At 43.2% G+C, this 13,436-nt stretch overlaps 1 protein-coding gene across 1 annotated transcript; it reads right to left on the reverse strand.

Annotated features, from left to right (window-relative positions):
• Window positions 1-7,536: 7,536 nt before the first annotated feature.
• Window positions 7,537-10,735, reverse strand: LOC308158261 (5'-3' exonuclease PLD3-like; the record flags this gene model as incomplete). Its single annotated transcript, XM_080531855.1, has 6 exons — window positions 7,537-7,724; window positions 8,325-8,424; window positions 8,736-8,901; window positions 9,467-9,606; window positions 10,140-10,343; window positions 10,724-10,735. 6 exons carry the CDS (start codon window positions 10,733-10,735, stop codon window positions 7,537-7,539), a joined length of 810 nt encoding a protein of 269 aa, XP_080387981.1.
• Between the last annotated feature and the right edge of the window lie 2,701 nt (window positions 10,736-13,436).

Consider the following 13,436-nt stretch of genomic DNA (forward strand, 5'->3'; position numbering starts at 1 on the left):
CCTCCTCACTGGACATATTGTTACTAGGAAAAAACATGATAAAATGTTCGTCAACATCACCACGGTCATTACAGTCAGCACTCGAGTTGAGGGGGGATGAGGGGGGATGGCATCCCCTCTGAAATAAAAACAGTAAAAATCACCCCCCTTCTAAAACTGCCATCCCCCCTTTCCACCCCTTATGTCATTCTATCAATGAACGTGGTATTACTGCTATTTCAACATTTAGTTTTGCGCATATTGAGTAAAATACTGTGGGCGAGGGGGCACGCGCACACATGCAATGACATTTTTACCAAGTCACTGACGCTGTGGGGATGCTAAAATTGTCCCCATATGATAAAATCCACCATCCCCCCCCTGATTTTCTTTTACAACTTGAGTACTGATTACAGTCATTACAGACTGAAAAAAAAACATGATCAAATTATCGTCATCATCACCACAGTCATTATAATCATTACAGACTGACTGGGTGTAAGGAGTTAAGCCACAGCAGTAATTACCGTACCTGCACTCCTAGAGTGTATGTGTCCTGGAGTGGTAGATGGAGGATCCCACAGACAGCAAGAATTCATGACGGGAACCATCTTAAGGGCAGCTGTCGTTGGTGGAGCCATCATTGGTGGAGGTGATGGAAAGGGCATGCTCTGTGAAAAATAATTATATAAATAAAATCTGCTCAATGAAACTAACCTGAATGAGTTGGATAAAAAGCAATGCTTGTACAGTTAGAATATGACTGCTGTAAGATGATAGTTAAATGTGGACCTTAAGGTGTAGCTGGATCTAAATCCTGCCCCTTGTCCTCTGATGAAGCGCATGTTTTACCCCTGTGTGTAGTAATCTGGGGTCTCACCTCAAGGCAGGTTTTTGGTCGAACTCCCAGCTGTTGTGGAGGCTCAACACCCAGAGCGCCAATCTCCAGCAGATCCCACTTATATAGGGGGTTGGTGTCAGGGAGCTGTTGGGGATTAAATGCCTTCAAGAAGGCAAACTGTGTCGGGGTCACAGTGTTTTTGGCCACTGCCTTATCCAGAACCATCATGGGCATTGTCCAGGCGATCTCCACCTGAACCATCATGGGCGATGTCCTCCTCACCATGGAGAGGGCCTTTGGAAGGAGCTCCACCTTCCAGAGGCACGTTTTAGTGTCAAGCTGTTGTGGAGGCTCAACCTCCTGACTAAGAAGCTCCACCTCATCCCTCTGTGGAGGGGTAGATTGGGGCTCCCAACCTTCCCTCTGTGGAGGTGGTACAACCTCAGGGGCTGTCATGATGTCCTGGGGCTCTGCCTTGGCCTCATCAACAGACTGGAGGGTCTGGTGGAGGGTTATTTCCTCCACACCTGTAGCCACACCCACAGCACCCATCTCCAGATCCCACTTTGATGCGGGGTCAGCGTCAGGGAGGATGTCCCCCTGGTCCCTCTGTTGGGGATTAAATGTTGTATAGAAGGCAAACTGTGTCGTGGTGTCTGCCTTGGCCTGAGAGTTGACACCTGTCATGGGAGGTGTGTTAACCACTGACAGGGCCTTTGGGAGGAGCTCCACCTCTTTCCTCTGGGGAGGGGTAACAACCTCCGGTGCTGTGTCTTCATCCCTGTGGGTAAAGAGGAGGACACTGGGAATCTCCACCTCTGGTAGGAGCTCCACCTCATCCCTCATCATCGTCCGATGGAGGGTCCTTTTCTCAACTAGGACACTGGGAATCTCCTCCTCATCCCTCTGTGGAGGGGTACATGCCTCTTTGGCCTCATCAACAGACTGGAGGGTCTGGTGGAGGGTCATTTCCTCAATGAGGACGCTGGGCATCTTCACCTCAACCGTCATAGGAGGTGTCCTCACCATGGAGAGGGCCTCTGGAAGGAGCTCCACCTCATCCCTCTGTGGAGGGGTACATGCCTCTTTGGCCCTGGGGCCCTCTTCTCTCTGAGGAGGGGGTACAACCTCAGGGGCTGTCATGATGTCCTGGGGCTCTGCCTTGGCCTCATCAACAGACTGGAGGGTCTGGTGGAGGGTTATTTCCTCCACACCTGTAGCCACACCCATAGCCCATGTAGCCCATGTAGCACAAGATCTCCAGATCCCACTTTGATGGGGGGTCGGCGTCAGGGAGGATGTCCCCCTGGTCCCTCTGTTGGGGATTACATTTTGTATAGAAGGCAAACTGTGTCGTGCTGTCTGAGAGTTGACACCTGTCATGGGAGGTGTGTTTACCACTGACAGGGCCTTTGGGAGGAGCTCCACCTCTTTCCTCTGGGGAGGGGTAACAACCTCCGGTGCTGTGTCTTCATCCCTGTGGGTAAAGAGGAGGACACTGGGAATCTCCACCTCTGGTAGGAGCTCCACCTCATCCCTCATCATCGTCCGATGGAGGGTCATTTTCTTAACAAGGACACTGGGAATCTCCACCTCATCCCACTGTGGAGGGGTACATGCCTCTTTGGCCTCATCAACAGACTGGAGGGTCTGGTGGAGGGTCATTTCCTCAATGAGGACGCTGGGCATCTTCACCTCAACCGTCATGGGAGGTGTCCTCACCATGGAGAGGGCCTCTGGAAGGAGCTCCACCTCATCCCTCTGTGGAGGGGTACATGCCTCTTTGGCCCTGGGGCCCTCTTCTCTCTGAGGAGGGGGTACAACCTCAGGGGCTGTCATGATGTCCTGGGGCTCTGCCTTGGCCTCATCAACAGACTGGAGGGTCTGGTGGAGGGTCATTTCCTCCACGAGGACACTGGGGATCTTCACCTCACCTGTCAAGGGAGGCGTCCTCACCATGGAGAGGGGCTCTGAGGAGAGCTCCACCTCATCCCTCTCTAGAGAGATTATCTGTGGGTGGTTCTCATTTGAGACAGACTTTGGTCAAAGTCAAAAATAAGAACAATTAGTCCAAAACAATGAAACATACAGTTGATATCATAGTAAGTGACACACTCATATTATGATAAAAACCTGCACACAATATTTGCATGCTGTATTGATTGAGAATGTTTATTTTGGTCCCTTTACAATTCATAATACAGATATTAAAAATGTACACAGTCACAATGCGTAACACCAGGACCAAAAAGGTGTAGGCTGAAGCCATGGCTTATTGCGCCTACCCTTTTTACATGTATGGGTTTTTCCCCATGAGTACATAATCAAAACATTGAAACTTTTATAAACAAAAATTCACTTACGCATCTTAACAGAAAACTCAAAAGTACCAAACAAAAAACTATATTAATGCACCTAACCTTTTTACATTAGTGGTTTTCCCCTTATGAGTGCATAATCAAGACATAGAAACATTTATAAACACATTTTTACTTAAGCATGTTTTCAAAAATACCAAACAAAACTATATTTATACCTCTGTTTTATACTTGTTAATCATCTTATTTTTTTGTAATTTCTTTAATCCTTTTAGTGTACTACACATTTTCATTTCCTTTTCAAAAGTATTCCATAAGTTAACTCCTTTAACTGTTATACATCTTTGTTTTGCATTTGTTCTAATCTTTGTTTTCATAAACATACATATTCCTCTGAGTTCGTAATTACTCTGTCTAACTTGAAACAGTCTCTGGATACAGTCTGGAAGCATCTTATTTTTTACTTTATACATTACTTGTGCCATTTTGAAGTCCAAAATGTATCAATACATACAAATGTCACCATTATCAATATCACCACCACGATAATTACACTCAGAGTTATTGACATTGTTATTGACATGTCTGGCTATTAGGACATTACATTAAATTACATATCCTGTATGAGACTCATCTGACTACCTTTTGAAGGGTAAGCAGCAGACTGTCCATCGACTCTAAGGTGAGCAGCAGACTGTCTATCGACTCTAACCCTGATGTTCCACGTTCTGAGGCTTGTCCTCCAGACTCTTGGGGCGTGACTGAAGGACCAGTAGGCTGGCCAGACGGTACCTCATTCCCAGGGGCCACTGGGTAATAATAATGGTAATGATTGTTGATCACACCATAGTTATGGTTGATGTTCTGCAGTGCACCCCCACCAGTCTGGCTCCATTGGTAGCTCCCTGTAAAAAAAAAAAAAAAAAAAGGAAACGGAGAAGAGGGTTGATACTCAGTCTTCAGATAAGGGGGTATCAATCATTATACATTATAATAACAGTTAGTTCCGACTAAGTAATTTGATTGGACAAGAGGCATTCCACGAGTGCCGATATACAGTATAACAGTACTGGGACTTTTAACTAATCACTCCGCCGCACAGGTGTTCTACTAAATGTTATAATTAGACTACATGTTTGTGTTCAGGTTACTAGGCAACAGTGCAGTTGACGTTCAGTTGCGGAGCCAAAATAAATGATTAAATAAACAAACAAATCATAATCTGTTGTCGCTTATTACTGTTAACTAATAAATTGCGCTCTAGAACTGTTAAAAATAAAACAAGTATAAAAGCAATATCACACTTGTGGTCGTGCTGTTATACTGAATATCAGCACTCCCTCTCGTGTGATAATGCTTAATTAAGACTCATCAGGAGTAGTGTGTGTAATGCTTACCTCCAACATCGTCTTGTCTCCTGTGGTTTTGAGCGTTACGTGCTCTGCTTTGCCCGTCAACAGGACACCGTCCACACTGCAAAAAGTAAATCTAAGTAAGATGAAATATCTTAAATCAAGGCAATATATGCTTGTTTTCTGTCCGACTGCACTAGTTTTAAATTGTCCTGTTCTGTTGGCAGGTAATTTAGCTTATTTTAAGTAATATATCCCCCATTTTATAGTCAGTGTTTGAGGTTTGATTACTCACGGGAGTGCTATCCATGATAGGCCACTGGCCACCTCCTCTAAGGCAGCTGTGTCTTCTTGGTTTGTAAAGTAGGGGGCATTGAAATGATGCTCTCTCTTGTAGTAGATATGTAATGACACAGTAGTAGTATATTTTCTATCTCTCTAACTGATCTTCGTCTGCAACAGAGTGGTCTCAAAGAAGAACGACACTAATTCTAATGTGTCATTTTGCCATTTATGTGTCAGAACGACACTAATTCTAATGTGTCATAAAGCCAATTTCGCCAGTGGATTATGACGCATAACCACGCCCCCCGCTCGGTTCATGGGTCTACAAATCAATTTCATTTGAATAGATTCTCCCTAATTAAATACATTTATTAACTAACATACACTCACCTGCGCATCAGCTGGTCATTGAGCATATTTGCCTCAGTTGGTCTGAGTCTATTCTCAAAATGCGGTCGAGGACAAGAGCCTTTAGCAGACCTAGTCTAATTGATATAGGAAAAGTGCTATACAAATAAGTTATTATTATTATTATTATTATTATTATTATTATTACAAGACTAAAAAATCCCTCACTCACATGCTTCATTTCCTCAGAACGTTAGTAACTATAAATGGTTTGAAGTCTGCGAATTAGCGTTATTTTTGGTGTAGGCTGCTTGTATAAGAGTGTGCCTATAATAGCGGAGGTATTGATTGATTGATTGAAAACTTTATTAGAAGATTTGCAGAAGTAGGTACATGAAAGTACATATTACAAGGTCAACTAACAGGATAAAAACCCAAGAAAGCCACTGGCTTATTTCAATTTGGGTCCTTGATTCTCAATTCATCGTCATCGGTAAACATTATGAAAATTGATGTTCACAGAAATAGTGATAGAAAATGAATTGAAACTCATAGATGCAGTCTCTCTCTGATCCAACGTGATGTTTTCGCCACAAAACGCTCTGCTAATAATTCAAAGATGACATGAGTACACAAGTAGTGTTCTTGTCGTTGTTTTGATTGACAGCACAGTGAATACGGTTTAGGAAATAAATAAATTCATCATTAGCAAGAGGTTGCATGGTTTTATTCATGGTTTTATTCATTCATGCAAATTGGAGGAAAGATAATTATCCACACTTCTGCATAAAACCACTAACAATAAAGTGGTTTATAACTTTATGAATTCAATTTAAGAACATTACCCAAAAAGGGTAGAGGGGAGTGATGGTGTAGGAATTTAATTCCAGTGCTTGCTGTCAAATATGCAATACATTCGTTTTTTTTTACTGTTGTTCAACAACTATCTCCACTGTACTTATATTTTAGACACACTCCACATGGTGGAAATTAAAGGGAATTTCTGGACTTTCTCAATTATTATTCAAGGATGTAAATTCAGCCATGATGTATTCCTATGGGAAACATCCACTTGTTTTAAAAGGGAAGATTTAACATGAATTAAAAGCCCATATTATCCAGCCTGCATTGGAAAGCAAGAAACACAAATGAAGCATTAAAGGCACAACCTGGGTTTTGTTTTGTTTTTCATTTAAATGTTTAGGCAGAATATTACTTATAAATGTCTAATGAGCGTAGTACAACTGTCTCACCTTAATAGCATCCAAAATCAAAAGTTAACTAACCCTTCCCCTGCCAAACAGTGGGGTGCAAAGATTTGGGCACTCCTGGTTTAAATGTCTGTTACAATTAATCTCCAAGTGATTGAAAGCAAACCTGAACACTAAATGCTACAAAGTTAAACATGACACCTCTCTGCCAATTTTAAAGCAAGGTTTCTTTTTTATTATAATAAAAAACGTTTTACTCCAAGGTGATTTACTCGGCTTCAATGAGTCAGGTGAATATAATTCTAGGGTTGAACTATATATTCTGAAGTAACTCCATGCCTTCTAACGTATCCGTATATATTATTGAAAATCTGTGGAGAAATCTCAAACATGCCGTGCATGCAAGAAGGCCGAAGAATATTTCTGAGCAAGAGGTGTTCTGCCAGGAAGAATTCCCAAAACAAGAATTGAAAGACTCTTACTAGGCTACAGGAAGTGTTTGCAAGCTGTTATAGTTGCCCGAGGAGGAGTTACAAACTACTAGCTGACAGGGTTCCCAAACCTTTGCACAAGGCCTTTTTCCTTGTTTTATTATTTTGAAACTGTAAAAAGTTTAAAGATAAAAATGTATCTTACTTTAAAATGTGATGAAATGTGTCATGTTTAACTTTGTACCATTTCGAGGTTAGGTTTGCTTCTTTTCACTTAGATATTAATTGTAAAAGGCATTTTGACTAGGGGTGCCCACCCCACTGTATAATACCCAAACTAGAAGCTGCCAGAAATGTGGCTGAAAAACCAATTAAGAATTGCACCTTTAAAAAGAAGAAACCAGCATGCCAAGAAACATCAATCAAAAAACTCTACAGATACTATACATTTCTCCCTGAGATTGACTGGGATTTAGAGTTCCCAAAGCTACTGTGAAAATGTACCCTTTAAACCATACATCTATTGTATTCTAGAAACTAGTTGATAGTTTTTGATCATTGATAAGTGATAGATGGCAAAAAAATAATTTTTAAATCAGCATTTATCAAAAAATAATAATGATTAACACGACGCTATAATCTTTAAAATCGTCCCAGAGACGAAATGTACATCGTAAGTACCCCCTGCTGGATTGGAGGTCAGAGTCACTGTTAGAGGCAGGAGAAGTGTGGTGGTGGTGGTACTTCATCTAACTCTGTACGTGTATGTGTCTAACAGAGGTCTTTGAGGTCAGTGTGCTGGTTAAGTTGGCTGCTGTAGGAGGACTCCCAGTCCCTTTCGAACACGGCCTGCAGCTGTGACTGGAACGTGCCACCAAGCGATTGGGACGCAGTTTGGTTCACCACCAGCCCCGACCCGGCAGTGGTCACAAAGTAGTCCCCAGACCAGTTAGAGGTACTTTGAGAACACAAGACCAGACCAGTTAGAGGTACCTTGAGAACACAAGACCAGAACAGTTAGAGGTACCTTGAGAACACAAGGAAACAAGATGCCTTAGAGCTGATAGATGGAATCTGTTACACTGGATTTCAATAAAGAATCTGCGTAAAATGAAAAATGAAATGAAAATTTCCTATTTGTGTAAAGTCGACACATAAAATACGCTCAACATTTATGCCTAGAGATACAATGGGTGATGCTTCAAATGATATCTGAGCAAACAGGTTTTTATTTCAGATAGGGTTGGGGACAATTGAATTTCAATGCAGTTGATTCAGGAAGTATTACTATTATTTTTTTTAATCAATGATTGCTAAAAGGGCATTCATTTTCAGTGAACTCTCAATAAATTGGAAAAAATGAATTGTTTTCAAATATTGGAAGTGTGAACTCAAATCACTTCACAAATTCAAATTGACCTTAACCCTGTTTTTGAGAGAGTGAATCAGTGGTCTAACAATGATTCACAATGCTTCCTAAGGATGACTTAAGGATGACTTTGATCTCACTAATGTTGATATATCTCACTACTGTTGAGTCTAGGAGAGAGGTGTATTACCTATGTAGGCAACCTTGTCTGTCACCATGTACTTGTTGTGGTTAACTCTGGCGAAGGGTATTTTCTTTTGCTTGGGATTGGCTGGCACAACGAAGATTTTCTGGAAAATAGAGAAGCAGAAATGGTACCATAAGCTCTTTTTAAATGTGACATCCTGTGCCCAATGACTTGCCCATATTGTGCCTAAACGTGTCATACTCTCAACCAAGCAACCAACACATACATCTCTGCTTACAACCTAAAGAAGACACTGTTCAACACCCAAACACCTCCATCCTTTCTGGACGTAGCTTATTAACAACATAAACAAAACAATGTCGATGAATCATCAACATGAGGATTATGTCTAAAAACTAACGTACAGTAAAGTGACAAAATAAGAAAGCAACTCTTAAGTCTAGGCCTACTCACCACCTGGATGTCCAGCCTTCTCTTGGGTTCCTGGTCCGAGGCCAGGGAGCGCAGGAAGGGCAGCATGATAGGCTGTGTGCTGGCCCAGCAGCTGATCAGCAGACGCACGCGCACACGCTTCTCATATGCCACTCGCCTCAGCTGAGTGTCAATGTCGGCCCAGTACCTGCAGAGGGCGCCAGACCCACAGGGTTAGGGCCCAGAGATGGGGCTTTATTCATTCCATAACAGACAAACGCTCTAGGAGCCTTTTTACAAGACATGCTGGTAGGTAGAGCCATCTGACCAATGAGCTAGAGTAAGACTAATGAGCTAGAATAATACTCTCCATCAGCTTTGCCTCTCCACAACTTCAACTTTACCTCCAGGAACACTTATCATTGAACAATACTACTAGGCAATTGTTTGTCACACATTTTTATATTTATATCAATCTATTAATTTTGGCTTTATTAGACTAAACATTCCTGAGTCTGAGGCCTGCAAACTTACTTACTGCAAAAAGAAGCTGTTAATGAGTTCATGGGCATTGGGAGGAATGCCTCTCGGTGAGCAACGAGATCATTTTGGGGCATTATTTCCCTTTTTGGCTCAAGAGCGGAGGCTCTCTAGAATGTAACTTCCTAAGCAAAGTGGTAAGCAAAACTGACTTTAGATGGTTGCATAAGGGCTAATTCCCCAGTCTCCCTGAACTTAAAGTGGCAGTGAAGTTCCCTAGGAGGCTGACTGACCGTTTGGGGTGTGAGAACTCTGTGGTGAGGAAATAGTTCCTGACAACAATGTAGACAAACTGCTGTGCGTCCTCCATGACACTCCGGATGGACTGAAGGTCTTCGGTCCTCCCCGCGGCACAGAAGGATGGTGGGGAGCTCTGGGGAGGCAGGATATTGTTGTTAGCATGTGGGTAGTTATAAAGGGATAGTTCACGACACTACACGACACAGACATTATCAGCAGCAACATTTCTTTGCAAGAACTATCCCCACACATAGCGTTGGGGAGACATACTATAGTAAATACACTATAATAATATACATAATAATATCATAATATTAAATCACAGAATGGACCTATCGCTAAGCCACGCCCCCTTTGAAAACTCGGACAAACAAACAACGCTTCACTGGCATTGACTGACTGACCGACCGTGACTGAATGACATTCAATGACTTACAATGGCGGGAGTTGGCAAATTTCTGATTTCTGATTTACCACAGCAAGTAATAGACATGTTTTTTTGAAGATGACAAGAATATTTAGTCTCGAAGCTTTTCACCATCAGATATTAGCGAGTTGTTTGTCCGAGTTTTCTGCTTGTTGTGACTTTTGCTGTGATATGATTGGACAATTTCTATTCTGGTGCGTCACGTGGCTTCGTGATAGATCCATTCCCTCAGGTCTTACAGATAGATAGACGCTGGAGGCCGTGCCGTTGAGTGGCAGCTGCATGGGCGTGTCCTTGTTGTAGGCGGTGGAGTAGCTGCTGGGCCAGGGGGAGGGGATACTGATGACGTCACTCTGGCCCAGATACCAGTAGGCCTCGAAGATCTTCCCCAGGTCTTCAGCCAAGCAGCTGCAGTTGTACACCACGGCTCCCAGCTCCTTCACCTGAGCAGGGACACAAGAGAAGACATACGTTTCCCAGTGTTTCAACCAACACTGATCTTTAGAGGTATTATTTTCAGAATCAATGGCTATATAAAGTCCTAAAAATGTATGTACCAATCCTAGAGGAGGGGAGCCACCCCTCCTAAATTTCGTTGTTTGGTACCTGTACTGTAGCAATGACAATAAAGACCATTCATTCATTCATTCATTCATTCATTCATTCATTCATTCATAGATAGCCCTAACCCTAACCCTAACATAAAACAATTTCTTCCTCAAACGACCACAAGAATTATGTTTAGAATGGTGAGAGGAACAACTTCTTCTTCATTTCCATTTTCCCACACTTGAGCTGACAGATTTGTTTTCGAAAATAAAACCGACTGTGTCATAGTGTCATGTCAGAGTGGCTTTGGGACATTGGCTTTGGGACTTACTTTAGACACATAAGGGTTGTCAGGGTATATACAGGAATCTTGAGGTTAATTTAAATACCTTTCTAAGACTTTTTAAAGACCTTGTCAATATTTTTCCAGACCTCTCCGCCACTTCGAGCTGTAACCGTTTACATCAGTGACACCTTTAACTTAACAGCTTTAGTTTGCAATAGACTAGACCACTATCATACAACAGAATTTCCCGTTCATCTTAGTTTTTTAATAAAACTAATACATTCACGAACTTTTACTAAAAGTTTTTAGGACTCAAACTCTTTGGACAGAGTCTAATTCAGAAAAAGACAAAATTCAAGTAAGTATTAAAATCGTGATAATACTTTTTAATACTTATTAAGGGTCTTGATTTTCCCAAAATTGATTTATCAACTTTTAATACTTTTCAAGACACCACGGATACCCTGGTTGTAAGTTTTTTTTATTTTATTTTTTTCTCTCCAGATTTTATCCCCTTTTTCACCCAATTTGGTATCCAATTGAACCCAACCTAGCATCCAATTATCCCCTGCCTATTGCGTAGGATCCGCAGCACGACCCCGTGGCGGCAGCCCCAGAGGAGATCGCCAGGCAGACTAGCTGACTGGCTCCTCGAGCCCGACACCGTTATTCCGGCACCCCGGGGGCGGTGTTGCGCGACGGATCCTTGTCCGGAAATAGTCCTTTACCTCTTTGCGAGCGGCCGCTCAATATGCCGCTCCCTGTGTGCCCTGGCCATATCCGGGTCTGGCGAGACCGGGATTCGATCCCAGTCCCCGGTGGGCAGCTTGCACTAGTGGCTAGTGCTTAGACTGCTGCGCCACCGCGGGGCGTAAGTGTTTTTGATAAATCTAACATATCGGGTTGATCTCATGCAAGCACCACAGATGCTTGTGTGCACCACAAATACGTTGTCTACGGTATTGGTCTTTATGGTCAGACATATCTGATATGGGTATCAGGGTATCTGCATTGCCACTCCTGTAGGGATAGGCTGTTATTTATCATAAAGGAATCAAATTAATGATCCATGACGTCTAAATGTTTTGTTATATTTATTTTGTTGTAAGCTCAAAAATCTGTGTGTGTGTGTGTGTGTGTGTGTGTGTGTGTGTGTGTGTGTGTTTGTGCGCATGTCTGTCCATCCGTGTCCAGACTGAGAATCTGAAAGTGTTGATGCAGACTATGGAGAATTGGGCTCACAGACTGTACCCCAAACTGCAGTTTGATGACTTCATAGGCAAACTAGAGACATTAGGCGGCAAAAAAGAAGTGCAGGTGAGAAAAACAAAGGAAAACCTCCCCCATATGATCCTCAATGGCTTTAGTGTGTTTAAAAAACATGTGTGAAACCTTAATTCTTGCTTTATTTTCATCAGACTTGTCTCAAGCGAATACGATTGGACATGCCGTTGACATATGACGATTTCATAGGCAAAGACGGTAAGACACAAATGTCACTATCCAGGGCATATTTACAGTAATACACCAAACACTAGGTGGAAAACAATGGAAGTGTCTTTTTGAAGTAACCATGGCTATGATAATGTTATTACTATAGAAGAGCCTTGACATGTCATGTTCCTAAACAAAGGTAGTGATTCACAGGCTGAGTGACTTTCTCAATTCATCCAGGTGAGGAGGGGGAGGAAGCAGTACGGAGAGAAGACCCTATCCATGACGACCCAGACCCGTTCGGAGATGGAGGTTTCGCTGACGAACCCCCAAGACTGATCCACTCCACCCCAGCCCCCGCTCCCACGGCCCTCCCCTCCCTGACCGAGGAGCAGCAGAGACGTATGGAGCTGAACAAACAGTTGGCCCTGGAGAGAAGACTGGCGCGTATGCAACAGCACACAGGTCAGTCACCCAACCACACCCAGAAGGACATTTTGACAGGGTAGAAAATGTATTTGTAGTTCGAAACAGTAAAAAAAAAAAAAAAAAAAGAACACCAGTGGGTTATTTTCCTGAAAGCTGTTGTACCTCTAAAATCATCTTGGGTTCATGTGGGCAGCGGGCTACAGGGAACTCATCCAATATCTCAATTCCTCTGCCGACACTTGATTGACTTTGCCATACCCGATATAGAGATTGAATTGCAGACATTTAACCAAATGACCTCAGTTGGTTAATCTTAATTAATTATTTATGAATTAATTAATTAATTGGGGCGGCGGTAGCCTAGAGGTTAGAGAGGCCGGCTAGCACTCGGAAGGCCGCTGGTTCGATGCCCACCTCAGGAGGGAGCTTGCATGTGCCGTTGAGCATCAAGTGCTTCGAGAAACTAGTCCGGGCCCACATACTCACACGCCTCCCGCCCAACCTGGATCCATACCAGTTCGCCTACAGAGCCCACAGGTCCACAGAGGACGCCATCGCGACGACTCTCCACGCCACTCTATCCCACCTGGAGAGGGGAAACAGCTACGCGAGACTGCTCTTTGTGGACTTCAGCTCTGCCTTCAACACCATCCTTCCAGACAGGCTAGTGACCAAACTACTAGACCTGGGACTATCACACTCTATATGTGCATGGATCAAGGACTTCCTGTCCGACCGCCCCCAGAGGGTGCGGGTGGGCTCCCACACCTCCACAGCCCTCAGACTCAGCACTGGGTCCCCCCAGGGCTGCGTGCTAAGCCCCATCCTCTACAACCTC

This window comes from Nansenia antarctica (assembly GCF_963989245.1).
Source record: "Nansenia antarctica genome assembly, chromosome: 5".
Lineage (NCBI taxonomy): Eukaryota > Metazoa > Chordata > Actinopteri > Argentiniformes > Microstomatidae > Nansenia > Nansenia antarctica.